At 44.7% G+C, this 25,655-nt stretch overlaps 1 protein-coding gene and 1 pseudogene across 1 annotated transcript; one reads left to right on the forward strand and one right to left on the reverse strand.

Annotated features, from left to right (window-relative positions):
• Positions 1-1,292: 1,292 nt before the first annotated feature.
• LOC136500307 (bZIP transcription factor 53-like) lies at positions 1,293-2,592 on the reverse strand. Its single transcript, XM_066495654.1, has one exon. It carries the CDS (start codon positions 2,057-2,059, stop codon positions 1,553-1,555), a length of 507 nt encoding a protein of 168 aa, XP_066351751.1. The 5' UTR covers positions 2,060-2,592; the 3' UTR covers positions 1,293-1,552.
• A 3,864-nt stretch (positions 2,593-6,456) lies between these two features.
• Positions 6,457-25,655, forward strand: part of LOC136466526 (lon protease homolog, mitochondrial-like) — a 34,413-nt pseudogene continuing 15,214 nt past the window's right edge.

Here is a 25,655-nt window from a genome sequence, read left to right on the forward strand (position 1 = left end):
TATATATATAGAAGAGAGAGGGAGAGAGAGAGAGAGAGAGAGAGAGAGAGAGGAGAGGGGGGGGGGGGGGGGGAGGAAACGGGTCAAATCAAAATTTGCAAAGCATTGAGTTAGGATCTATTTGGCACAGCTTCACCAACAGCTTCATGAGCTGCTATGAATTATTTTTTTTATCAAACACTTTTTTTTCAAAATAGCTCATAAGTGAAGCTCTTTTTTTATGCTCTCACAAAGGAATAAAGAGAGGTGAAGCTGAAAAAGTAGCTTTTCTTAGCTCTCTCCTTCATTTCCTGCTCTTAACAATGTATGAAACTGTTGATGAGCTATTTTACCGAATAATTTTTTCAAAACAGTTTAGCTTCACCATTAAAGTTACTCATGAAGCTATTAAAAAAATAGCTTCACCGATAAACTGAGCTGTGCCAAATGAGGCCTTAGTCACGTGACAAAGCACCCAAAAAGCCACAACTCGACTTACACCAGGAAGCGCAAACACTAAGGCCTCATTCGGTTACCACAGTTCATGGCCAGAATCATTCCTGCAGTTTCTTCAATATTTTGAATAGCACCGGAACCATTCCTGGCCAGGAATGGCCGGGAACAGCGTAACCGAACGGCGCCTAAACGGACTAGTCAGCAGCATGAGCTGCGCTCTCCTGGCCTGTCGTTGTGCTCTTTCCACACCACAGATGCCAAGCCACCACCAACGCGAAAACGAATTAGTGATTTAGAAATGAGAATGGGGTAGAACCTTTTTCTTGGAACGAGCTGAGGCCCACCCTTCCCTTCCTCTCGCGCGCAACCGGTCCAGAGCTAGCGAACCAGGCCGTGTCCAACACTTATTGATGTCTCCTCCCAGAGTCCCAGTATTGTCGAATCCTCGTGCTTCCGTCTTCGGCTTCATCACACATTATTAGGCAAAGATTTGACGAATCCTCATGCGAAAAAAGGCATGCAGTCGTAGCTTTTAGTAGTAAAATGATCACAGTTAATCCCAAAATCATGGGTAAGCAACTTGTCGATAATAACATAGATAATTGTCCACTCCACAGATATAGGACCTCCCCTCCCTAAATAAATTAATTTCTAGAGTAATTCTAAGTCAAATTATTTTAAATTAACTAAATTTATAAAATATTTATGGCTTCAAATTTATATCACTATATATCATAAGCTAAATATATTTTCATAATGTATTATTCGGTGTCATATATAGACGATGTTACTCTTTTCGAGTTAATCACATTTAAGATAGTTTAACTCGATGATCCTAGAAATTGGTTTATTTATTTTGAGACAGAACTAGTACAGTATTATACTTCACTTTCGAGCTTTCTGCATGCCTTACACTGTTATACAACTTACTTATACGTACATACGTTACACACATTCTTTATTCTATCGCCGACGAACATTAACACATCACACTTACAGCACGTTGTTCACAAATGACAAGCATACATGATACAGCAGTACAACACAGGATACATACAGCAAACAAAGCGCGAATACATAACAGCACACTGCACACCAACGACATATATAACAGACTTCACACGAGCATACCGACGGCGTCCATGACGTCGGGCTGGAGCAGCATCAGCTGGATCTCCAGCGGCAATTGCAGTTGCAGGGGCGGCGGCGACGGCGACGGCGAGAGCGGCGTGACTGGCATGTGCACGCCGCCGTAGAGCTGCACGAGGTGGTCGGGCACGCCCGGCACGTCGAGCGGTACGCCGGACACGTCGCCGAGAAGGCGGAGCTGGGAGTTCCGCAGTAGGAGCGCGGCGCACAGCTGGCGCGCGTGCGCGGCGAGCACCCGGTTCTCCTGCTCCAGCGCGCGGCTCTGCTGCAGGACGTCGCCGACGCTGGCGCGCATCGCCTCGTTCTCGCGCCGCAGGCGCTCGTTCTCCGCGGTCAGGTCGTCGACGTACTGCTGCCGCTTCATGCGGGACTTGCGCGCCGACAGCCGGTTGGAGGTCATGCGGTTGCGCCGCCGCTCCTCCTCCGTGATCACCGCGGCGCGGTGCGCTCCCTGGGCGGCCGCCGGTGGAACCATCCTAGCTACTACTTTCAGAAGGGAAGCACTTAACTGCTTCGAACACTGCCGCGCACTGCTCCTAGTGGAATGATTGATCGAGTGCAGGAGTATGCGCTAGGAGACGCACGGAACTTAGCAGCAAAACAGGAGAGGTCCGGGAGAAGAACGGGGCAAGATCATGGAACGAAGAGGAACAAGCATGGAGGTATAGTGATTAATAGTATTTTTTTTGGAACGAACAAAGCTTCGGCTATGAATCAAACCAAAGCTTCGTTCGGAACTTGGCGGGAGTCGGCCGATCAGGAGATCACGTAGAGGAAGTAGAGAAGCACGATGGAGAGGGAGTGGAGGTAGCAGAAGTGGAGGCTGACCTCCGTGAGCGACATGGAGCTTGGCGGATGAACACGAGAGCAGAGATTGTTGCAGCAGGTGTTCGTAGCAAAATCTCAAAGGAAGATGGAACTTAGCTAGCTGAACTTGAAGTGAGGCATCCGGGGGGAGGAGGCGGCATCGGGCTTCTGCCCTTCCCAAACAACCAAGAGCCAACTAGAAGATTTGTGAAGGCACAAGGGGTGGCCTGAGGGTGGCGGAGGCCGAAGATTTAAGGACTGGACGGAGGGGACTGACGACGTATTATATGCACTAACTAATACAGTAATATTACTCAGCAGTCAGATCAGCTCGTGCAATTGCGTGTGCACCAACTAGCCTGGTTAAACAAGGGACTTGATCTTTTGTTCGTAAGCACCTCCATTGGGGTCAGATGAAAGGTTTTAGGTTTTTGTATTGTTTTAACCGTAGAGCTGGTCTGCTACGGGGCAGTGAAATTTCCAAAGATGCCAGCCTGTTCGTTTCGACTTATACGATCGTGGATTATAAGCTGCAACAGTATTTTTCTCTCACACCAAACCAGCCAGTAGCATTTTTGGCTTATAATCCACGATCGTTTCAGCCGAAACGAACAGGCTTCATGCCTGAAACTTCCCAAGCACACCAATACAAAACTGGGTTTCTATCAATGTCACTCATGCTGCCAGCATATTTGAGATATTTAACGTACGCTCGAAAGATCTGATGAAGTTTTTCAACCCTAGGCCGGTATACTATACACAACTTCACCATCGGAGGGAAATTAAACAACTCCATGCAATGGCGGCAGAGAGAAGCATCACGGGGGGCATTGATTCTTTACGGTTGCTGAGGTGTTCTTTGATTTTGCTCCTTTTGTCTGACTAGTAGTGTATAGGGCTTGCTGCGTCACCACAAATCACAAATGCACGTTGCAGTCCTACAAAGCGCCCGAGTGGCCAACGGTAATTGAACGAAGAACACGGAAACACACGAGGAATTCCATCGATGACTTGGTGACTAGTCCGCCCACCAGAAGCACGGATTGGCCGCTATACCTTCTGCGAAGCAGCACAGAGCAAACATCAGAGAAGCAACAAGAACAAATTACTGTGCTACTTAACTACACTAATTAACTAGCAGCTTTTTAAAAAAACAATTAACTAGCAGCTGATACTGTGCTACTTGAAACTTGAATTGTGAAATTTTGTCTAAGCTTTCAGATCGATGTACATGCCCGGGGATCGAGGACAGGTGGCTACTGCATTTTCTCGACAAATTAATGATCTATCTCATCAGTTTTTAATTCTACTGTGATTAGATTGAGATGCCCTAGCTAGTTGGTTCTCTTGGAGCATGGCGTCACGGCCGATGAGATAACATTAAAAACTGACCACAACGTTAACGTATACCCAATAATTTTATCTGCATGGAATGAAATGCTAGAAACAGTACGTGCCATTTTCGATTAGTATATGCGTATTGTACCGTGGCAGCTGGGAGGGCTGCAAGTTGCATTGCTTATGTGTTAAGGAATATTAAAGAGCATCGGTGAAATTTTTTCAGGGTAATAATAAAGAGCATCAGTGATAGTGTGCCAGCTAGTACTAGATCACGCATGTGGTACCTGGTATTACTTTCGTGCCGTGCATGAGCAAAGATTGTAGTGCAAAGTGCTTGTTATTTAATCATATTATTGCGGCACAGTGTGTTTGCCTCTAATCATAGTTTTTGTTGATGCTAGTGCTGGCTAGCTAGCAAATGCTCGTATGAGCTACGCATAACCGGGTGAAAAAAAGATGAGCTAACCAAACCTGTCCAAAGTTCAATACATGCATGCCACGAACTCTCTGGTGGGTGCGCCTGTAAACAGTTGAGCTTTATTTCTTGGTGCTAGCTGACTTTGAAAATCTACGGTGGGAGGCTATCCTACTGGATTTTTCAGTTTCCGTGCGGTTTATTGGTTCCATGAAAGGAGAGCTGATTTGGTCCACTTTGAGCAATACTGCTTTCGTTCTACCCATGCTTTTCATGACGTATTGTAGATGTATTATTTGTGCATGAGAAAGTTGACTTACTACCGCTAATATGCCTGATGAAAGCTTCTTCTCCCCATCATGTGCTAGGAATTCAGTAAAGTTACCCATATGCATTTCCTTTTGTTTCAGTAAAGTTCAGTCAATTACTTCACGTCAGAATAGAACATTAGGAGCGACATGAATGCAACGTGTGAGCAGTGACTAGTGAGCAGTCAACAAATCTTTGTTGTTGTGAAGCAAACCCATTTGTAGTATGTGGGGAATGGGAAGGTCCTGGCGTCTGCTCAGTGTCGTAGTAGGAGCAATAGAAGGTGCGTCAGCTTTCTAAACAAGTTCAGATCAACCTGCTGCTCCCTGGCGCCCGGCTAGCCCCTCTGCATGCGGGCCCATGCAGGCAGTCTCCTTATTGCCTGGATCAGATGGGTCCAGTGGAGTCTGTGGAGCAGGGTTTGTGTAGTCGTCCCACCCAACGCAATCTTCTTATTGTCCGAATCGAATGGGTCCCAATGACTTGTAGGTGGGCAGCGGCGTGCACCTGTTTGGTTTCCTTCTCCTGCCATACCGCACCGCTTCTGGTAGCCAGGCTGCCGTTGGCCAGGCGCTACACATACAAGCCACACATTGTTTGGTTGTCTGGTTCAGCGGCACCGACGCACAGAGTTGTTTAGTTGCAGCAGTAATGGTGCCAGACGCAAGATCGCGTCTCGCGCGAGCCAGGCCACGGGGGAAAACGAGTTTTATTTTCGTTTCTTTGGAGCCATCGGTGAAGGAGATTTGCACGAGCAGGGCCCAGCGCAAGTCACGTTACAACCATCCAAACAACTGGAACCTGCATCCCAGGATCATGGTCCAGGTCAGGCATATGCAGCCATCCAATCACGCTACTATTCTTTCGCGACAAAGGAAAATGGAACATAGCCCTCAGAAGTTGATGACCCATGTAAAATTACTAAAGTGACCTTAATTACAATTAATTAATTTTTTTTTTATCAACGACTAAAAAAGATTCGGTAGGTCCTCCTAACCACCATAACACATCTCTTAGTTTGTTACTCCTTAGTTTTAAATTATAAGTCGTTCCATTTTTTTTTATAGATACATAACTTTTACTATATATCTTTAGATAGATATAATGTATATTTAGATGTATAGCAAAAGCTACCTAGAAAAACTAAAATGGCTTATAATTTTAAATTGAGGAGTACTTAATTTAGACCTTATTTTGAACTTAGCTCGGGGCCTCCAAATCCTTCGAGACACCACTGATTTCTTCATGCATAGGAAACGACGAGTCTAAAGATGTCTTGCAAAAACTTGAACTAGGGGGAAAGTATGGAAGCGCTTTATCTCTTGCTTCTCTCCCAAAACTCCTTTGCTTTGTTGGTTGTCCAAAGCATGCTATTTGCACGCTGCAGCTTTCCTTGAGCATTTCGATCTTCCAACAATCTGTCACAAATTCAGAACAAGGCACTGAAACTGAACACCCACTTACTGAGCTTGACCTTGTCTTCTGAACGGTGAGAAACATGAAAAAGCTATAGCAATGTAAAGCTAAAGCAAAATATTTGGCCCAGTTCGGCTTATCCCATATCTGGCTTGTTCGACTTGTTTTTTTAGTCGAAACAATATTTTTTTCACAGTTTCAGCCAAGATTCAGCAAGCCGAACAGGAATGCTATACGAGGTAGTTTTGTTAGGAGCAAAAATAATCTCTTCAGAAGACCTTTCCAAACGTGAGAATTACGCAGGAAAAAAGGCGAAATTTCCCACTTCCCTTCCAAATGGACTCTATGGAATGAAAAAACTACTGATTTAATGAATGTAATTCAAAATACAATTCGCAGAAATTTCAAAATCAAATTCTCCTGTGTGCTGTCCCACCAGAAAAGGTACACCCAGCAATAGGTTTTACGAGGGTTTATTAACCGTTTTCACCTTCCATTCTTTTCTCCCAAGCTAAACGCATAAAACTCCTGCAAGGCTGCAACTTAAAAAAAAACGACGAGAAGGAGGCACAAACCGAAGATACAAATCACCGCGGCCGGAAGGTTTCGCCTTCCTTGTCTTCTCAGCCCCAAGGCCCAAGCACGAGCACCCAATGCTGCGCGCCGCGGCCGTTGCAGGGTTGCCGGCGAGGCTCGCCGCCAAGAGGCCACTGGCGGTGACTGGCGGCGAGGGTTGCGCTTGCGAGTACCGAGGCGAGGTGGCCACTTCTCAGGGCACTGAGGTGCGGGGGAGTCCCGGTCCCGGGGAGGAGAGTGTGCTTATGCTCCGCCGCCGGCGACGATAGCGGCTCGGAAGCAGCGTCCTCCGCGGCGGAGGGCGAAGAGGCTGCGTCTGGGGAGGAAGGCGAGGGGGAGAATGCCTCTGCGATCGTGCCCGCTGTCCTCCGCCCCGAGGATTGCCACACGGTGCGCGTCCTCTTACAAATGGATCGCCATTAATAAGCTATTCTCTGCGGTTTGCATCATCCTTTTTTTTCCCTCGAATTATTTGCCAAATTCTGCTAAGGCAGCTGTTTGATAATTATACTTACGATTTTTACGACTGTGCAATCTCACTCTCGGGGAGGATGATTTTTTTTTAATTTTAACCCTTTTTAAATATAATTTTAAATCTAACATTGTCGGTTTTTTTAAAAAACTAACACTTTTGTCCGTGCCTATTGCCCTGACGCGACCAAATGCCTGTGCCGCGCCATGCATGGTGGCGCGGCAGAGGGCTGACGTGGCGTGGGCTGGCCTGGGGGGACCGATGACGTGGCAGGTCCTGCCGCGCCACCGATCTTGGCGTGGCAGTGCCGCGCCTTGTTGCGTGGCGCGGCTGGACCAAATATACCGCACGAGCAGCCACACCACCTGGCCGCTGCGCCTGTCGCCCGCCCGGGCTACCTGGATGGTTGAATCGAAACGCGTCGCGCCCGTATTTTGTTGAGTTTTTTTCACGGCCGAATAGAGAATTTGATAAGCCAATGATTAGTTTTTCGTCTTTCATAATACGATTATGCACCATTTTAACTAATCAATTACAAAAAATTGCCACCGGCGTCCAGATACACCGAGACTTCCGGTTCTCGAACGCAGGGTACTTAATCTCGTCGATAGTGCTGCCGCGACTCAAAGAAACGAATAAGAAGCAAGTTGACAAGCTGTCACATAACATATTCATTGTTTTGACATAAGTTTGAGATAACATAACCAAATAACCCCGCAAGTTTTGGATGCCAATATTCGTTTGACCTAATAAACTAAGACCCAGGAGTGTAAGGATCCCTCGGACGCCTCTGTCTCTTTGGATTTATTGGCAACACATTGGGAGTATAGCCAACGTCGGTATGGTCGCGTCGACGGTGCGTACGGCTCGTACCTTGCAGGTATATGATACGCACGATTACTTATAATTCTTTATGATCGTTAGTTCATGGAGCCTACATATTTAAATAAACTATTTTTGATAGTACCTATGAGGCTCCTTGGGTACCAAGCGGGACACCACCTGGCTGAGACATACCGATCTCGTGCTGCGGCCAATCGTCCCACTGGTCGTGCTGTCTGTGGAAGCCCGAGGGGTCATCGTTCTCGTCGTCCTCGGTTGCAGGGTTCTTTCCAGCGCTATGATATGGTGGTGTACGCACTGCGGAAGTGACACCTGACCACGCCGAAGTCATCGGCTGAGAAGAGCCGGCTGGTGTCCTCAAAGAGGTTGAAGACGTACCACCCGACCGTGCCGGGAGTAGCGGTTCCTCATAAGGAGTGTTCATGCAGCTCAGCTTCTGAGCTAGCTTCCTACAACTCTTCTTCACCTTCTGCATAAATAGACATTAAAGTTAGTGTATTACCTAAACGCATATACACTAAAGAAATATTTTTGAAACGGACAAGTTTATGTTTACCTCCACAAAAGCCACGAGAACGTCTGACCCCTGCCCTCTAGACTCGTGAAGCCAGAACGCTGCTTCGTTGGACAGCCTTGACAATTGTATTGCCTGGGTACAGAAACACGGTTGGACAGTTTTAGTATACATACTTAATACCAAAAGGATAACAAATTATACCATTCAAGTATCTTACCACGTATCTTTGAAGCGGAGCTCTCTGTAGCTGTGTGTCCTCCCTAGTGATAACGTCGTACACATCTTCGATGACATCTTCCTTTGAGTCCTCGTCAATCGCCACGTCAGTGTACGGGGGCTTGATATGTGTCCTCGTAGACCTGTGAAGCCACCACAGGTACTCGTCGAAGGTGTGCTGGTCGTGTGGAGGACCCACAAGGACCGCATGTGGTACCCTGGTCTACCACAAATGGATGTACGAGCTGTGTGTCACGCGCCAATCCTTGGTCTTGTACCTCTTCCTGTGGTTAAACCTGCAACAAAACGATGTTAGTTGTACTAAACAGACCTCTGAATTGTAGCATTGTTATTAATCGATAACGCACATGTGCAATTTTTGATTGGTGGAGTAAAGCGGTGGTGGGCAGCCTGTCATTCTTCCAAACTGTCTACAGACTCGGATGGGCAAGTGAATCTCGACCACATGGAAGAAAATAAGAGGGACGTCGCAGCGATACTCGTGTGACTCGTCCCTAGTGACAGGACTCAGATAGCCCTAGAGCTCCGGAGAATCCCAAGGACACCAAAACACCTGAAATTTCGTAATTGTGTTAGGTTGTGATATAGTGTACATCGAAGAAGACACTGTTACGATAGTATAGAGAGCGTAACCTAGTACCGTGTCAGGATGTTGAGACCGTCCGTATACTCCATGTACTTACGCCACGCATTCCCTCTAACTAACTGTGCTTCCGTCCAGATATACAGAGCTGTAGGGAGTGTATCATGTCCGTTCCATCGCTGCATTGAACACGATAATGAATTAGCAACAAATAATCTCATCATATCTAACTGCCTCGAAGAATATAATGAACCGAAGTACTTACCGGTAAACCATTATTAAGGGGCCTCCCAACGGGCAATCGTTCCCAACACCAAACCTAGAGTAGGTGGGAGCAACCCTCAAGGTTCGCATGTCCTAAGGTGCGACGGCATGCAACACATAGCTATCGATATGTCTATGTCAGGACTGCGCTGCCCCAGCTGTACCCCACTATGTTCTCCCACGCCTAGCGAAGTATGTCAAGGAAGATCCAGCTGATGGTGTTGCCCGAGACGTCTGGGAAGAGAAAAGCACCAAGAAAGTGCCAGAGCCACACTCGAGCGAACATGTCGATCTGTGCCTCCTCAGCTTGTGGGTCCAAGTACTCAAAGCGCTCTGTGATCTAGGACGACGAAACACCGGAACTTTTTCTGTAATTGATCAAAAAAATGAGACCCGATGCCAGCTGTAAAGCAATGCAAGTATTAAATAGGCTTGAATTACTCACTTATTTTTCTTGAAAGCATCGTCGTTCGGTGGAAGAAAGCCAGTAAACTAGGCCACCAGCTCCCTCCAGTGATCGTTGTCAACTATCCCTGTCACTGGAAGTCCCTCCAACCGAAGGCCTAAAATAGCCTTCACGTCCTGCAACGTCAAGGTCATCTCGCCACAAGGTAGGTGGAACGTGTGGGTCTCAGGCTTCCACCTGTTATAAGAATAGAACGACTGTTAGTTGTCTCTAATTTGTTACAAGAAAGTTTACGTACAAAGAATGCACTCGCAACTGTTTACAGCTGCAGTAAGTAGTGTTGGGTCAAGGGGCGGAAGACCGTGGTTGACAACACGGACAAGCTTGAGGAAGCCGGCACGCCGTATGTACGGCGTATAATGCTCGTCCCACTGATGCGCCCTGGTGTGAGTGCGGGGCCTCAAAGGAGGCAAGGACACCTCTGCGTCGTTGTCACTCAAGATGTGTGCTCGGTGCTGGTCGTCGTACTCCACCTCAAGAATGGGGTACAACGAGTGTTGCGTGGGAGGAGCCATCCTGTTACAAATTGATAAACAAAGCGTTAGAGTATTCAAATTAACAAAATTCAAGTTAACATTAGTAAGTTCACAAACAAATCACAAACAAATTTACTAACCTAACTAGAAATCCCTAAACCTAAAATCCAAACTATACTAGATAATAAATACATAATCAATCCATATAAAACTTTGGTTCCAAAATTACAAGTAATTCCTTCGTCTCAAAATAAATACACATCTTGCTTCTCGAGTAGTCAAATATGTTTAAGTTTGATCAAAACTAAAAAACACGGTATCAATATTTGTATCTCCTAATAAGTTTATTACGAAAGTATACTCTATGCTTAATGTAATAGTACCTATTATGTATCATAAATATTAGTACGCTATTATATAAATTTGGTCAAATTTTTTAAAAAATTTAATTTCAGGAAGCGAGATGTGCATTTATTTAGGACGGAAGGGGTACTTCCTCCGTCACATAACAATAGTCATTCTAAGATATCGCAAAGACACTAATACTCAATGAAAATAGCCTCGATACCCCTACATGCTCCTAGAAATGCTAGCACTAGCAGACCATCATCAACTCTTTTGCTTCTGTGCCGGCCGCTTGAGGATTGTGAGGGCACGTGGGGGTACCCTAGGGATATAAAAAATACTAAATATACTAGATAATAATAACAAAAATATGAAATCGAGAGGGAGTGGGCGGGCGCGGCGTGGGCGAGCGGCCGAGGCTAGGCCGTGCGGGCGTGGGCAGGGCGAGGCGAGGCCGGGCGGGCGCGTGCGGGCGCAGGCAGGGCGCTGGCGGCGGGGCGCGTGCGGCTGGCGGCGGCGGCGTTCGGGCGGGTGGGCAGGGCAGGGGTGCGGGCGGGCGGGCGGGCTCGCACGCGGTATATATCTGGTCCAGCCGCGCCACGGATCAGGGAGTGGCACTGCCGCGCCAAGGTCGGTGGCGCGGCAGGACCTGCCACGTCATCAGTCCCTCAAGCCGGCCCATGCCACATCAGCCCTCTGCCGCGCCACCATGCATGGCGCGGCACAGGCATTTGGCCGTGCTAGGGCAATATGCGCGGCCAAAAGTGTTAGTTTTAAAAAAAATCCGACAGTGTTAGATTTAAAATTATATTTAAAAAGGGTTAAAATTAAAAAAAAAAATCGAGAAGATCATACTTGTGATTTTTTTTTTAATTCTTCTAAAGGATTTGTTTTCGGGACTTAGCTCGGTTGGATGTTTTTTCTTTTCCAAAACTCGTCGTTTCATCGGTTTGGATTAACGAGATTTATTAGACCTTAGAAACCGGAAACATTGAAACTATATTGAAAGTTTGGTGATATTCTTTTTTGTACAATGATAGCATATATGATGCAGTGGCATAATTCTCTTCTGTTTAGAGAAGAAACAAAATTGCAGCTGCTAGCAAAACATGTCCAACCCCCCCTTTTTTTGTCCGACCTTTTTTCTTTGCAAAATATATGGTGGAAACCACCTACTAGGTAGAACTGGAAACATGAAAACCAATTCCAAAAATGTATTTCGGTCATTCAAAAAAATTGAAACTTGGCACATCATGTGCATGCAAATGTGTACTCACATGCAAAAGCTATGGACGAGCATTGTCTCAGAATAGTTGGATATTGTTCACTGGGTTTGCGAGCTTTGCCGATGTTTGAAAGGCGATTCTAGTAGGATGTGCACAGGTTGATCCTGGCATTCAGCTTCCACACGATTACCGCCTAACAATAAGCAAGTGTTCAGCCAGTGTCTGTTTTGCAGGTTATGTATTTTGTATAAAGCTGGGCTGCTCTAGTTATTACTTATTAGCTAAATTGCAAATGCACCAGTAATTGAGGTGGCTGGTCACTGAGTAGTGGTACCAGCCAGCCTAGGTTCAAATCCCGGCTTGCAATACTGGTTCACTGCCGACATGTGGTAATGGTGTGGCAGTGGTTGCTGACCTAAGTTACAGTACAGCCCAGTGTGAGGCCAGGGTTGGAGGTTTTCTTGGCAGGTTTAGCTGAGCTTTCTTCTCAGTGCAAAGCTTTGGGGGCGGTCTTTCCCGCACCGGTTGAGCTATTTTTGTTATTATTAGCTAAATTCACATTGCTGTTTTTAGTGTGTCGTTTTTTTAACTGAGAGTGGGTATTCTTGTCTGGAGGGAGAAAAGGGAATGGAGCTTATGGGCAGTAAAAATTGTTATCAAGTGACTGCTCTGTGGCCAGTGCTCAGAACTTGTGACATAGCATTTTAGCTAATGGGGGCACCATATGATTTTCCTATTATAATGTTCCAAACTTGTTTTATGCTGAATGAACACTCTTATTATCTATGTATTGATGACAGCCTTTATAAAGCCTTAAAATCTATGCTAATTGTATCTTAAATTGAAACAATTACTGAATTACATACTTCGTCTTGTCACACATTGATCAATCATGGTCCTTGCTGGAAATAAAATTTTACATTTTCCTTCAACTGCTTTGCCATTTCTTAGTTCTCTTTTCCTGGCCAGATGCTCAATGTATGTTCTGGTGTTGGAGAACTGGGATCTCAAGGCATTAAGAACAAAAATTATGCTTTATGTATTACTCCTCTAGTTCCTGACTTCCTGTTAATTCGAATCAACAATTGTATGTAACCTGGTTCTACAATTTTCCTCCTAACTGTAGCAATAAATATCTATTTTGCTCTTTCACTGCAGGTAAGATCATATGTCTTTCTGGGCCACCAGGAGTTGGAAAAACTAGTATTGGATGTTCAATTGCACGTGCACTAAACCGGAAGTTCTACAGATTCTCTGTTGGAGGTTTGACCGATGTAGCAGAAATTAAGGTGTGTTATTCATGTTATGTATTTAACAGATCATGATTGCTACCCAAGTAAAATTTTCAGACCATTTTAGGGTCATCGGCGGACATATGTTGGGGCAATGCCAGGGAAGATTGTTCAGTGTTTGAAATCAGTAAGAACAGCAAATCCTCTAGTTTTGATAGATGAGATTGACAAGGTATTCGTGCGCATCTTTGACTTAAAAGTCGCTATTATTGCTTCATTTTAGGAACTGAAGTGCCATTACATTTTACTTGCTGTTATATGGTGTACAATATTTACTTTATATAGCAATTTTCATGGTTCATCTGGTAATCCGGGTTATTGTATACTACCTTACTGGTTGTGTTGTTTCCTGCCTCCAGCTTGGGAAAGGGCATTCAGGTGATCCAGCCAGTGCACTATTGGAACTTCTTGATCCCGAACAGAATGCTAACTTTCTTGATCACTATCTAGATGTCCCTGTTGACTTATCCAAGGTTGGTCCAGTACTTCAATAAGTGATTCTCTTTTAGCTGCTCAATTTGTTGTGGTCACTTCCAATTGAAATCGAAATCAATATTTCATTCTCTATCTGCTAAAAAGAATTCATTCCAGACGATAACATCGTAAACCTAGGGGACTTAGTATGTGCCATTCTATAGAATGACATTCCGTGATTACCCCTACATAGATGATAATCCAATGTTTTGCACTCCAAAACTGTATCCTTTGTATTTTGCCTTTATTGATGATATGGTCTCTCACCTTCTAAGTCCCTGCTTCCCACCTTGACAAAGCTGCCCCTTGCTAAGTATAGTTATGCCTCAGAGACTATTAAAAACAATAAGATCAACCCAATCAAGCTTGGGCTTTCCAAGGCCGGAAGCCCGACCCAGTCAGAAAAAGGAACAGGCCTGCCTGAACCTCAGTTTATTTAGTTCCTACATCCTCTGTCTCATGTGGTCACTGGGTCTCACATCCGTTGCGACAGCATTGCACAAGAGTGGGCAGTGGTGGGTGGTGGTTGGGGCCTCTTGCTCGGAGACGATGGCTGTGGCTTAGGCCTTGTTCTTGGGCTCGGTGGGTGGTTGTAGAGGCTGCACTTTGTTTGGATATAGTATAGTTGTTGTTATGGGTATGCTTCCATCACCGGCCTCCATGGCTGATGAATGAAGAAAAGGACAAGGCAAAGAGGGTCGGCAAAGGGGTGACAAAATGGTGAAAGATTGGAGTTAAAAAGGACAGGTTACAAGTTACATTATGTGTAGCGGCGGTGTATATGTAAATATCCCCATAATATGGTGTGAGCGTGTGACAAGGAATATGAATAAGTTCATAATCAGGGGGATATATTCTACATTCTTAATCACTATCTCCTGGATGTAGCTTGCTGCATGCTGCTGCAATTGTACGAGTATACCATTGGTATGCCTTCTTATGTTGTTGCTATTCTACAATCTATTTATTATTAAGGCTCCATGAGCAGTGACCACCTGTGTGCCGTCGCAGAGGCCGGAAACAATTCTATTTTCTAGAAAAAAGAGCAGTGAGCACGTTTTAACCTTATTGCCATGATTGAATAAGTACAGTACAGCTTTTTATCCTTGCGAGAAGCTTTACCGATAAGCGTTTTCATTTAATGTGGACAATAATTGTGTAAATTTTATTATAGGCTGACATCTGTCTTTATGTGAAATTAGGTTCTTTTTGTTTGCACTGCAAATGTCATTGAGATGATACCAAGCCCTCTACTGGACAGGATGGAAATCATTGCTATTGCCGGTTATATAACTGACGAGAATATGCATATTGCTAGGGATTATCTAGAAAAAAACACAAGCCTGAGCAGGTATATGCTGCTTTTCTACACTCTTTTCAGGAGAACACTAAGGAAAGCTCTGCAAAAATATATTAGTGTAAAAAAATGATTTGCTTAGTATTCTACAAATGGTGCACAGAGAATAAGGGCCCGTTTGGTTTGGGCTGAAGTTTAGTCACCCCACTTTAGTCCCTTTGACATCCTTGCCCCTCATTACTGCGGCAGCAGCAAAGATCCTAGACAATTAATAGAGGCGTTTTGGTCTTTTTAACAGCTTTAGTCCATTTTAGTCACCTAAACCAAACACCCTAGGACTTAAGTTTAGTCCTGGACTAGACCAAACCAAACAGGCCCTAAGTCTAACACAGCCGAAGCACGAGCAACTAGTTCACTGTCAAGTCAACACAAGCAAAGCAAAAGCCATTGGCATCCTTACTGGTACTGTTTGGGGGAGCTTCTTGCAGCTTTTGTTTTCCCAAAAAGCTCGAAAAACCAGAATCTCTTCTTCAGGGCTTCACCAACGCTACAGCGTGGCGTGCTGCCCCATCCTCCACGTCTTCACCCAGCCTCCATGTCATAGCAGATGGTGGCCCTGCAGGTTGGCAAAGACTCCTGCAAAGGAGTCGATGGTTTCACATGACAAAAGCTGCACGCAGCGATCCGAGCACGCGTTGCAGCGATGGAACCGCACAGAGCGACCGAGCGACGGACCGGTACGCGGAGACGAAGGTGACACACATATTAGGCCCGGCGAGGAAGCACATCATTTGCAGCCTGCGTTGAGAGTTTTGGCAGCCCAAATCATAGATGCCTACGTGGCCTAGGCTTTTAGCGTGAGGCATACATGAGTTGTGGCCCGCGTTGAAGAAGCCCTCAAGGAGACAAAAGCTCTAAAAGCTTCCCGAGCTTTTCGAGGAGGCACTTTTGGAAAAAGCTACAACTCCCCCCAAACATGGCCTAATAAGGATTTGTTAGTAATAGACCAATCTTATTTTGTACAACTAAAATTTTGTCAATAAATACAAATGGTTACATGTGTTAATATGTATAATTTTTTTTTGAGAGGTGTTAATATGTACAGATATATGTGATTTTCTATGTCTTCTCTCTTTCTGGCCCATGTAGGCCACTAGAACCCTAGACTCAATGGATGGATATAATGTACTCCCTCTGTCCTAAAAAGGATGTAATCTTGGGATTCAAATCTTGTCTCAAAAATAATGTAATTCTGTGTTTTGACCAACTTTTTCAAGTGGGACCCATCCAAACAACAAAAAAACCACCACATAACTCATGGCATTGGATAATGTAAAATATTTTGAACATGTGGAGAATTCTCTAGATACAAAGATTACTTTTTATGGAGCTCTCAAAACATAGCAGGGGTACATGCGTAATTTTACAACTCCGTTAATCTAGCCTCAAAATTTAAGATTTCCATTGTTTCTGGACTGAGGGAGTCATTCTTTTAATATGGTAACAAAGCTAGGTTCTCCTAGACTAGCCTAGTAGTTAAAAAAAAAAGGTTCTCCCAGCCTCCATGCAGCCGACACCCCTGCACGGATGGATGACGGCGAGGCGGCGACTGACCTCGTCCAGCAGAGTTGACCTTACTTCAGCGCCCCTCCTCAAGCCGATCATAGATTATTTACTACTGGCTGGTTTAGTGTGAAAGAAAAATACTATTTTAACTTATAATCCACGATCATGTACGAGCAAGCGAACAGACGTGCTGCTTACTCCTCCTTGGTGGGTAGGGGCCGCACTCCTCTGCGTCGTCGATTGAGGTGGCGCTCTGGTGCTGCTCTCCTTCCTCTGCGTCCTGCAGTGGTGCTCCTCCTCTCTGTTGCTGCTGCTGTCCGTGCTGCTCTGCTCTGTGCCGATCTGCTCTCCTCCTCCTCCTCCTCTCTGTTTCTCTGCTGCTGTCCGTGCTGCTTTGCTGATTTTGCCGATCTGCTGTGCCGGTCTGTTCTCCACCGCCAGCCTCTACCATGGCGCCACCAGCTACATCTCCTAGTGGTGCTGCATCATCCTCCATCCCTACGGCCTTTTCTTTTGGCCTGCCTCCCCTGGATGTGAAGCTCATTGGTCAAAATTATAGAGAATGGGCTTTCTCTCTCAAAATGCCGGGTCATTCTTCCTAATAACAAGTAATATCATCCATCAAAATCCACAAAAAAACACTTTCATAGACTAACGGTTAGCTCCCTAGGCGTGCAAGCTGTCAGCTAGGGATCAAACTCTGGTGGCACCCAAAAAAATCCCCCCTGCTGGCAACACCCATCCACCAAAAAAATAAATGACACGGCATTGGCACTGGCAGTGTTCACCAGCCCAGCTGCCCAGGTAACGTCATCCCAATCTTAGTCCCTTCCCATTCTCTGCCACCACCCGGCTATCCTCCTGGCGGTGCTTACCACATTGATGAACTATGGTTTGTCACAAGTAATGAAGTAACCAATGAAACCACCTATCGGTATGAGGTTTTGAGAAAAAGTCACAGAAAGAACAAGGACCTCCTAGCTTTCTCACTGAGTTAAAATACTAATAAACTGTATATGCATTATCTAATGGACTCATAAAGTTTTCTCTGCCTTGTATTTTTTTATTTACTGCTAATTTATTAACGGTTTAGTACATGGTCAGGTTGAGGTCACAAATGATGCTCTTCTTGCTCTTATTGAAAACTACTGCCGCGAAGCTGGTGTGCGGAACCTTCAAAAACAGATCGAAAAAATTTATCGAAAGGTGAGTGATGCCTTCATCTTAAACAATTTTGAACCCTCATTTGTCGCTTATCCTAGTTTAGGAAAAAAAAAGGAAGATGTTTAATAGTTCAGTCTATTATGTAACTGATGCATATGCCATTTTCATTGACTAATAGGCCTGAACTGACCTGCAATTCACCAGTCAGTGATATGAATCTTTGTATGAGTCTGTTATCTTGAAATTTTCTCCTTTTTAGAGTGTCATAGAATCTGTGTGCTATTATCTAGTATACAGAGAATGACCTCTGTAACTGTAAGCTTGTAGTTCACACATTTTACAACTTTGATTGCTATTTATGTTTTGGCCTATACTTCCTTTAATTTATCTCAGCCATAAGGTGCAATTGGAGTTCAAACAAAGAACTCCGCGAGTTGGCTGTTCCCGGATATTCTAGGTTAGGAAAGTTAGAGCAAGATCCTGCTGAGATATAATAAGTTAAAGTATAGGTGTTTATGCGGAGTCTAGCTATTTTTTGCGTTTTCTTTCACGAAACACACTTTCCTTTTAATGCTTAAAAAAATATTCACATCTTCAACCATGCAAAAGACCTCTAGCAGTTGCTTTCTAACACAAATTTAGATTATTGAAACAAATCGTTTTATGTTTTCTACCACAATTATGATTGTAGAAGGTGAGAATATGGGGAGCAGTGTCAAACTCTGTATCAAGGAACCTATGGAGAATAGAGTCATAGTAGAAACAAACATTATTTATACCTTAGATGAACTAATTATGTGATCTGTTGCTGTCAAGCCTTTTTTCGTTATGCAAACTATAACATATGTGGACGGTATAGTGGAGTTACTGCTAGTTAGTTTGTGGAAGTTATTAATCAACTTGATAAATGACCAAGACGATTGCGATGCCCGGGGGCTGTCTTACCTCCCGCGGGTCGACTTTTTTTTTTAATCACCAAGATGACACTTTACAGCCCACATTGAAAAGTGACGTGCATAATACCACTGAAAGGGGAAAAAGTGATGCACATAATGAGGGTTTAGCCTAGTGCTGATCCTCAATGTATCTAGTTACTTAAGCTATTTACTATTCCTGCCTAGACCTTTACTATTCATTGTCTAGTAGTTTTCAGATGCCTTAGCATCAAAGTTAGAATCATAGCATCTGCTTTATGCAGTTAGAATATGCTGTAGTGGTTGAGACCTTCTTGTATCCCAAGTTTGCTATCTCTATATAATGCAATCAAGCGGCCTGTGGCCAAGCTGCCCTCTGGCAGATCAAATTCCACTTGTCTAGTGTGTTACCTGTGCAACAATTGGTATCTAGAGCCAAGGTTAGGTGAAAGCTAGGCCATGTCCACCTCAAGCGAGCGCGCTCTGCGTGCAACCACCGCCGCCGCCAACGCCAACGGAGGCAGAGGGGCGGTGATCAACCCTGACCAGGACGCCGAACGTGCTCAGTGCCTGGCCGTGGCAGAGGCCGCAGCCACGCAGGCGATCGAGGCGGCCAGGCAGGCAGCGACAAACACAGCCGCCGCACTGCGCGCAGAGATGGAGCGGCAGCCCAAAGGATCGCGGAACCCGGTGCGGCGCCACATACCTTCACCGTCGTAGGAGCGCCGTCGCGGGTCGCCTGCGGCCGTCCAGACAATGTACAAGGACTCCGGCGTGGGCACGCCGTTGCCGATGCTAACCAAGACCAACTACCACGAGTGGAGTCTGCTCATGAAGGTCCAGATGCAGGCGCGCCAGTTTTGGGACGCCATCGAGTACGGTGACCTCCCATACCACGACGGCCGGCGCACGCTCGAGGCCATCATCGCTGGAGTGCCGCCGGAGATGGGTGCGCCGCTCGCGGACAAGGCCTCTACCAAGGAGGCTGAAAGTGCATTTGCCCCCTATGTGGGTTTTGGTGTATTGATGACATCCAAATTAGGAACTAATGTCATCTTAATGAGATATGTTGCAGTTATTAGTCCCATGAAAGATTCAAAGAGTTGATAAAGATGAAATGGTATCCCTCAATTCTTGAAGTTGTAAAGGCGGACGAATTCAAAACAATCTCCAAAGGTTTTAATTTTGTTTTTGAGTTTAGGATCCGCCGCACTATAAAGAGGGATGCAAGCTTGGTTGGTCTGAGGAAGATAGAGTGCTCAAGCATTTAAATAAAATCAAAATTGTGTCACTCTAGCACTTCACGAGCACATAGAATAATTTTCTGTGACTTTCGGTGTCGGAAGTCCCGACGTAAGTCGGAACTCCCGACAGTCGGAAGTCCCGACCTAAGCCAGGGGTCCCGGCACCTGTGTTTCTGACTGCTCGCTGTCTGTGCACGTCGGAAGTCCCGACGTTCGCCGGGAGTTCCGACCGTCGGAAGTCCCGACGTTCGCCGGGAGTTCCGACACTGACCTGACCCAAGCCGGGAGTCCCGGCCTCAGCAGTGCTGGCTGTTTGATTAACTGTGCACGTCGGAAGTCCCGACGATCGTCGGGAGTTCCGACCGTCGGAAGTCCCGACGTGTGCCGGGAGTTCCGACACTGACTTTCACCCGTGGACTTCTGACCCTTTGGGAACAGTATTTTATGCTAACGTCGGAAGTCCCGGGATCTGCGTCGGGACTCCCGACGTAGATCTGAACGGTTGGATTTTCACTTGGAGTATAAATACTCCTCTCTTCACTTCTAACCGTTACGGACTCATTTCACAGTTGACTCACTTCGTGCTGAACAGCTCCCAAGCAACCAAAGCACCCCTCTCATTCCCCCTTTGCTCCAATCTTCGATTCCCTTAGTTTTTGAGTAAAAGGAGAGTGGATTAAGTGAGAGCATCACTTTGGAAAGCTTGAGCACTTGATTTCTTCGTCAAGTCGGTTGTTTTTGCGTCTATTACTCTTGGGGCTTTGCCCCTAGCCGGCTAGGCGTTGCCCTAGAGCTTCCATCTTGTGGAAGAGCCTTGGGAAGTTTGTATCACCCTTCGATTTCTTAGTGGAAAGCTCAAGTGACCTTTGTGGTCACTTTGAGAGAGGCAAGGAGGTGGAAAAGACTCCGACCTTAGTGGTCACCTCAACAACGAGGACGTAGGAGCTCCTTTGTGGGGTTGCCGAACCTCGGGATAAATCCTTGTGTCCCGCGTGCTTATTGTTGTTGTTGTGATTGCTTGAGATTACTTGTATGTGTTTGTCTTCTTGTCTCCAAAATCTCCATTTTAGGGTTTGGACTCGATCTACGGTTTGGAGGCATTACGACGTCAAGGGAGTGACCCAACATCTTCACCAAACCACTAGGAAGTGAGGTTGTAAGTTTATTTATCCGCAAAGTTAAATTTGGCACTGCTTTTGTAGTTCACGTAGGCGTCGGAACTGCTGACGTTTGCGTCGGAACTTCTGACAACGTCGGGAGTTCCGACCCAAACGTCGGGACTTCCGACAGTGGCTGACAGATTTGAACTTAGCATTTGCAGTAAATTTTTAGATACGCCTATTCACCCCCCCTCTAGGCATTGTTAGATCCTTTCAATTGGTATCAGAGCAAGGTCTTCTCTTTGCGTTTCACCACGTGAGAAGAAACAATGTCGGAGACCGACAAGATGCAAGCCGTTGCCGTCGAAATGGCCAAGAAAATAGCTGAAGAGTTGATGAGTACTCAAGTCAAGCTCTTTCAAGATGAAATGAAAAAGATGCAAGATGAGATGAGCAAGTTGAAGGAAGAATTGAGCAAGAAGGTTGATGATGCAATAAGTGGCAAGAATGATATTAGTGACAAGAATGAAGCAAACAAAGATGCCGCTAGTGATATTGGAGCCGGTGAGCATGCTCATGGAAAAGGAATATATTCACACATGAGTTTTGACTATGGACAAATCATGAAAAGTTCAACACTCCATACTCCGTCCGTTAATATTGGCAAGCCACCTCACTTTGATGGAACAAGATACACCGATTGGTCTTACAAGATGAAGATGCATCTAATAGCCGCAAGACTTTGCGAAGTTGTGGATGTTGGTGTGATGATTCCTACCGATGAAGATAGAGAGATAACTCCTGAAGAAGTGCACAACCTTCATCAAAATGCACAAGCCGTAGCATTGCTTGTGTCAAGCTTAGCTCCGGATGAGTTTAGAAAAGTAAATGGAATGGAAAGTGCAAAGCAAATTTGGGATACTTTGAAAGTATCATTTGAAGGAGATATAAGTGTGAGGAAAGGCAACATAGAGTTACTTCATGGTGAATTGGAAAGATTTGTATTCTTGCAAAATGAAACAACACAATCCATGTTTGATAGGCTCATGGCATTGGTCAACCGCATAAGAGCTCTTGGTAGCAACGAATGGGATGACAACAAAGTTGCTAGAAAGATGTTGAGAACCTATAGAGCCAAGAACAACATGCTAGCGTCCGTAATCATGGAAAGGCCCGGTTATGATGAGATGACACCTCAAGAAGTTCTTTCAAAGCTCAAGCATCATGAGTGTCTAGATGAAGATGCAATCAATGCTCACAATCAAAATCCTAATGCAATGGGATTCAACAAGAGTGTCGCCCTTAAAGCAACTCAACAACATGAAGGTCAAGTTTCAAGTCAAGAAAAGAAGAAGAAAGTGAAGGATGATTCCTCAAGTGGAGAAGAAGATTCCGATGCGGAGGTTGCATTTGTGATTAGAAATCTTAGAAAGTTTATGAAGAAGAAAAGCAATCGCAAGACCTATGGTGATGGTAAGAGAAGGTTCAAAAAGAGATTTTGCTATGGATGTGGTCAAGTTGGTCACTTCATAGCCGATTGTCCTAATGAGAAAAGGAAGCACAAGCATGACAAGGATGAAGATAAGAAGAACAAAAGCAAGAAGAGAGGTGAAGCTCATATTGGGGAAGAATGGGAGTCAAGTGATAGTAACTCAAGTGATGATGAGAAGAAGAAGAAGGGAGCCGCAAACATCGCCATCCACCACTCTTCTTCACCGACCATGATCTTCCCCTACTCAACTTCACCACCAAAGCTCTTCGCCAACCTATCTTCATCACCGAGGCTCTTCTCCAACCTCATCGACAACGACTACTACACTCCAACTTGTCTCATGGCAAAAGGGGAGAAGGTACATACTACACCCGTTTCCTCTAGTGATGAGTATGATAGTTGTGATGATAACATAGAAGAAATTGAAGTAACCATGATAAAGAAATTTGGTAAAAAGGCATTCACTAAAATAAAAATGCTAATGAAGAAATTAGAGAAGAGGGATAGATGCTTAGAGTTGCAAGGAGATATAATTACTCAAGAGAGAGAGAAAAACCTTGCACTTGAAGCATCTATCGCCGAGGAAAAGATGAAGGTTGAGAAGTTAACCGTTGAATTGTCTTTAGCCAATGACTCAATTGGGAAATTGACTAAGGAACATTCCACGGTTAATGATCAAATAGCTAGCCTTAAGAATGAAAAGAGTATAACTCAAGAAAGCCTCACAAGCTTGAAAGAAAAATATCAAAATCTTGAGCTAAACTATAGTACTCTTTGGGCTAGCACTTCAACTTCTCCTAAGGCAACCGAAGTCTCTAATGTCTCCACTAGTGATGGTTGTAAAAGATGCTATAAAATTGATGTAAATGCATATGCAACTAACCTTGTTGAGTTAGAGAAGAAAAACAAGGAGATTCATAGGTTGGAGATGATATTGAAGAATGGGTGTAAGTGTCAAGAGCAATCTAACAAAACTATATACAAGTCATCAAGGCACCCATCGATCAAGGAAGGCATTGGCTACAATAGGTATGATGGAAAGGCAAATGGAAGGAATATAATAAATGGTGTACCTTGTGTGAAGTTCAACAAGGGCAGTTGCTCTTGATGAGCTTATATGCAAGGCCAACAACAAGGTATACATTCCAAAGATTCAACCTACAAATACCAAGACAATCAAGACAAAGCAATCCGATGTCCTCAAGCCACAAGCACCACTTCCACGGTGCTATGCTAGTGACTATATGTGTTGTTGGGGCAAGGATGGCAAGATTGTGGTTAAGTATGTTGGTGCCCAAAAGAGAAAGGAAATTATGAGGAGTGTTTGGGTGCCCAAGTTTTATGTGACTAACCCCTTAGGACCCAAATCTTTTTGGGTACCTAAAACAAAAGCATAATTTGTTTTTGTAGGAATATTCCTCCGGTGGAACAAGTTGGGTGTTGGATAGTGGATGCACCAATCATATGACCGGAGAGAAGGACATGTTTACATCATTTCAACCAAGTCATGATCAAAGTGGAAATATTGTGTTTGGTGACAATGGAAAAGGTGAAGTACTCGGTTTGGGTAAAATTGCAATATCAAATGATAATTCCATTTCCAATGTCTTACTTGTGAATTCGTTAAGATACAATTTGTTGTCCGTTTCACAACTTTGTGAGATGGGTTACAATTGTCTCTTTACGGATAAGGGTGTGGAAGTCTATAGAAGGGAGGATTCCTCTATTGCATTTACGGGTCATTTGAAGGGGAAACTCTATCTAGTTGATTTCACATCAAATAGAGTAAATCCCGAGACTTGTTTAATGGCAAAATCTAGCATGGGTTGGTTATGGCATCGCCGACTTGCCCATGTTGGGATGAGGAACTTGGCCAAACTTCAAAAAGGCGAACACATCCTTGGACTAACAAATGTTTCTTTTGAGAAAGATAGGATTTGTAGCGCATGCCAAGCGGGAAAACAAGTTGGAGCTAAACATCCCGTCAAGAATGTTGTGACAACCGAAAGGCCATTGGAGTTGCTTCACATGGACATATTTGGACCCGTCGCTTATATAAGCATTGGTGGTAACAAATATGGCTATGTAATTGTTGATGATTATTCTCGTTTCACTTGGGTATTCTTTTTGCGTGAAAAGAGTGAAGTCCAAGGAATTTTCAAGAAGTTTGCAAAAAGAGCCCAAAATGAGTTTGATGTCAAAATCAAAAGAGTAAGAAGTGACAACGGGACGGAGTTCAAGAACACCAACATTGAAGAGTTTCTTGATGAAGAAGGAGTCAAGCATGAGTTTTCGGTTCCATACACTCCACAACAAAATGGTGTTGTGGAGAGGAAAAACCGAACGCTCATAGAAGCCGCAAGAGCAATGTTGGATGAGTACAAGACCCCAACTAATTATTGGGCGGAAGCGGTCAACACGGCATGTCATGCCATCAACCGCTCATATCTTCACAAGATAAGAGAGAAGACCGCCTACGAACTTCTAACCGGTAAAAAGCCTAAGGTGCACTACTTTAGAGTTTTTGGATCCAAGTGTTTCATACTTAACAAGAAATCCAAAAGTTCTAAGTTTGCACCAAAGGTTGATGAAGGTTTCATGCTTGGTTATGGTACTAACGAACATGGATATCGTGTTTTCAATAAAACCACCGGTTTGATTGAGATAGCGGTAGACGTGACTTTTGATGAAACCGACGGCTCTCAAAAAGAGCAAGTCAATGTTGAGAATGTAGGTAATGAGGAAGCCCCACATGAAGCAATCAAGAAGCTTGCTATTGGTGAAGTGAAGCCCGTTGAAGACGAAGATGAAGACCATGTTGTGCGTAATGATCTTGATCCAACCATTCATCATGTTTCATCAAATGAACATGGTGAAGCCTCCGCAACAAGAAATAATCAAGATGGGAGATCAAATGAAGCACAAGGTCAATCTCATGAAGATGGTGTCAACAATGAGCGAGCTCAACCACAACTCAACAATGAAGAAAGAAGTGAAGTCAACCCTCCGCAAGCTCATGATTGTGATCTTCCAATCAATCATGACTGTGATGATAATGATGATGATGGCCCTATCCAAAGATCAACTCAAGTGCCACATCCTAGAGTGCATCAATCCATTCAACGGGATCATCCCGTTGATAACATATTGGGGAGCATTCGACGAGGGGTAACTACACGTTCCCGTTTAGCAAGTTTTTGTGAATATTACTCGTTTGTTTCTCCTTTGGAACCTC

The sequence above is a fragment of the Miscanthus floridulus genome, chromosome 1, assembly GCF_019320115.1.
Source record: "Miscanthus floridulus cultivar M001 chromosome 1, ASM1932011v1, whole genome shotgun sequence".
Taxonomy (NCBI): Eukaryota; Viridiplantae; Streptophyta; class Magnoliopsida; order Poales; family Poaceae; genus Miscanthus; species Miscanthus floridulus.

Coding starts and splice junctions, on each gene's coding strand:
- LOC136500307 (XM_066495654.1), bottom strand. CDS start 2,059: ATGGTTCCACCGGCGGCCGCCCAGGGAGCGCACCGCGCCGCGGTGATC.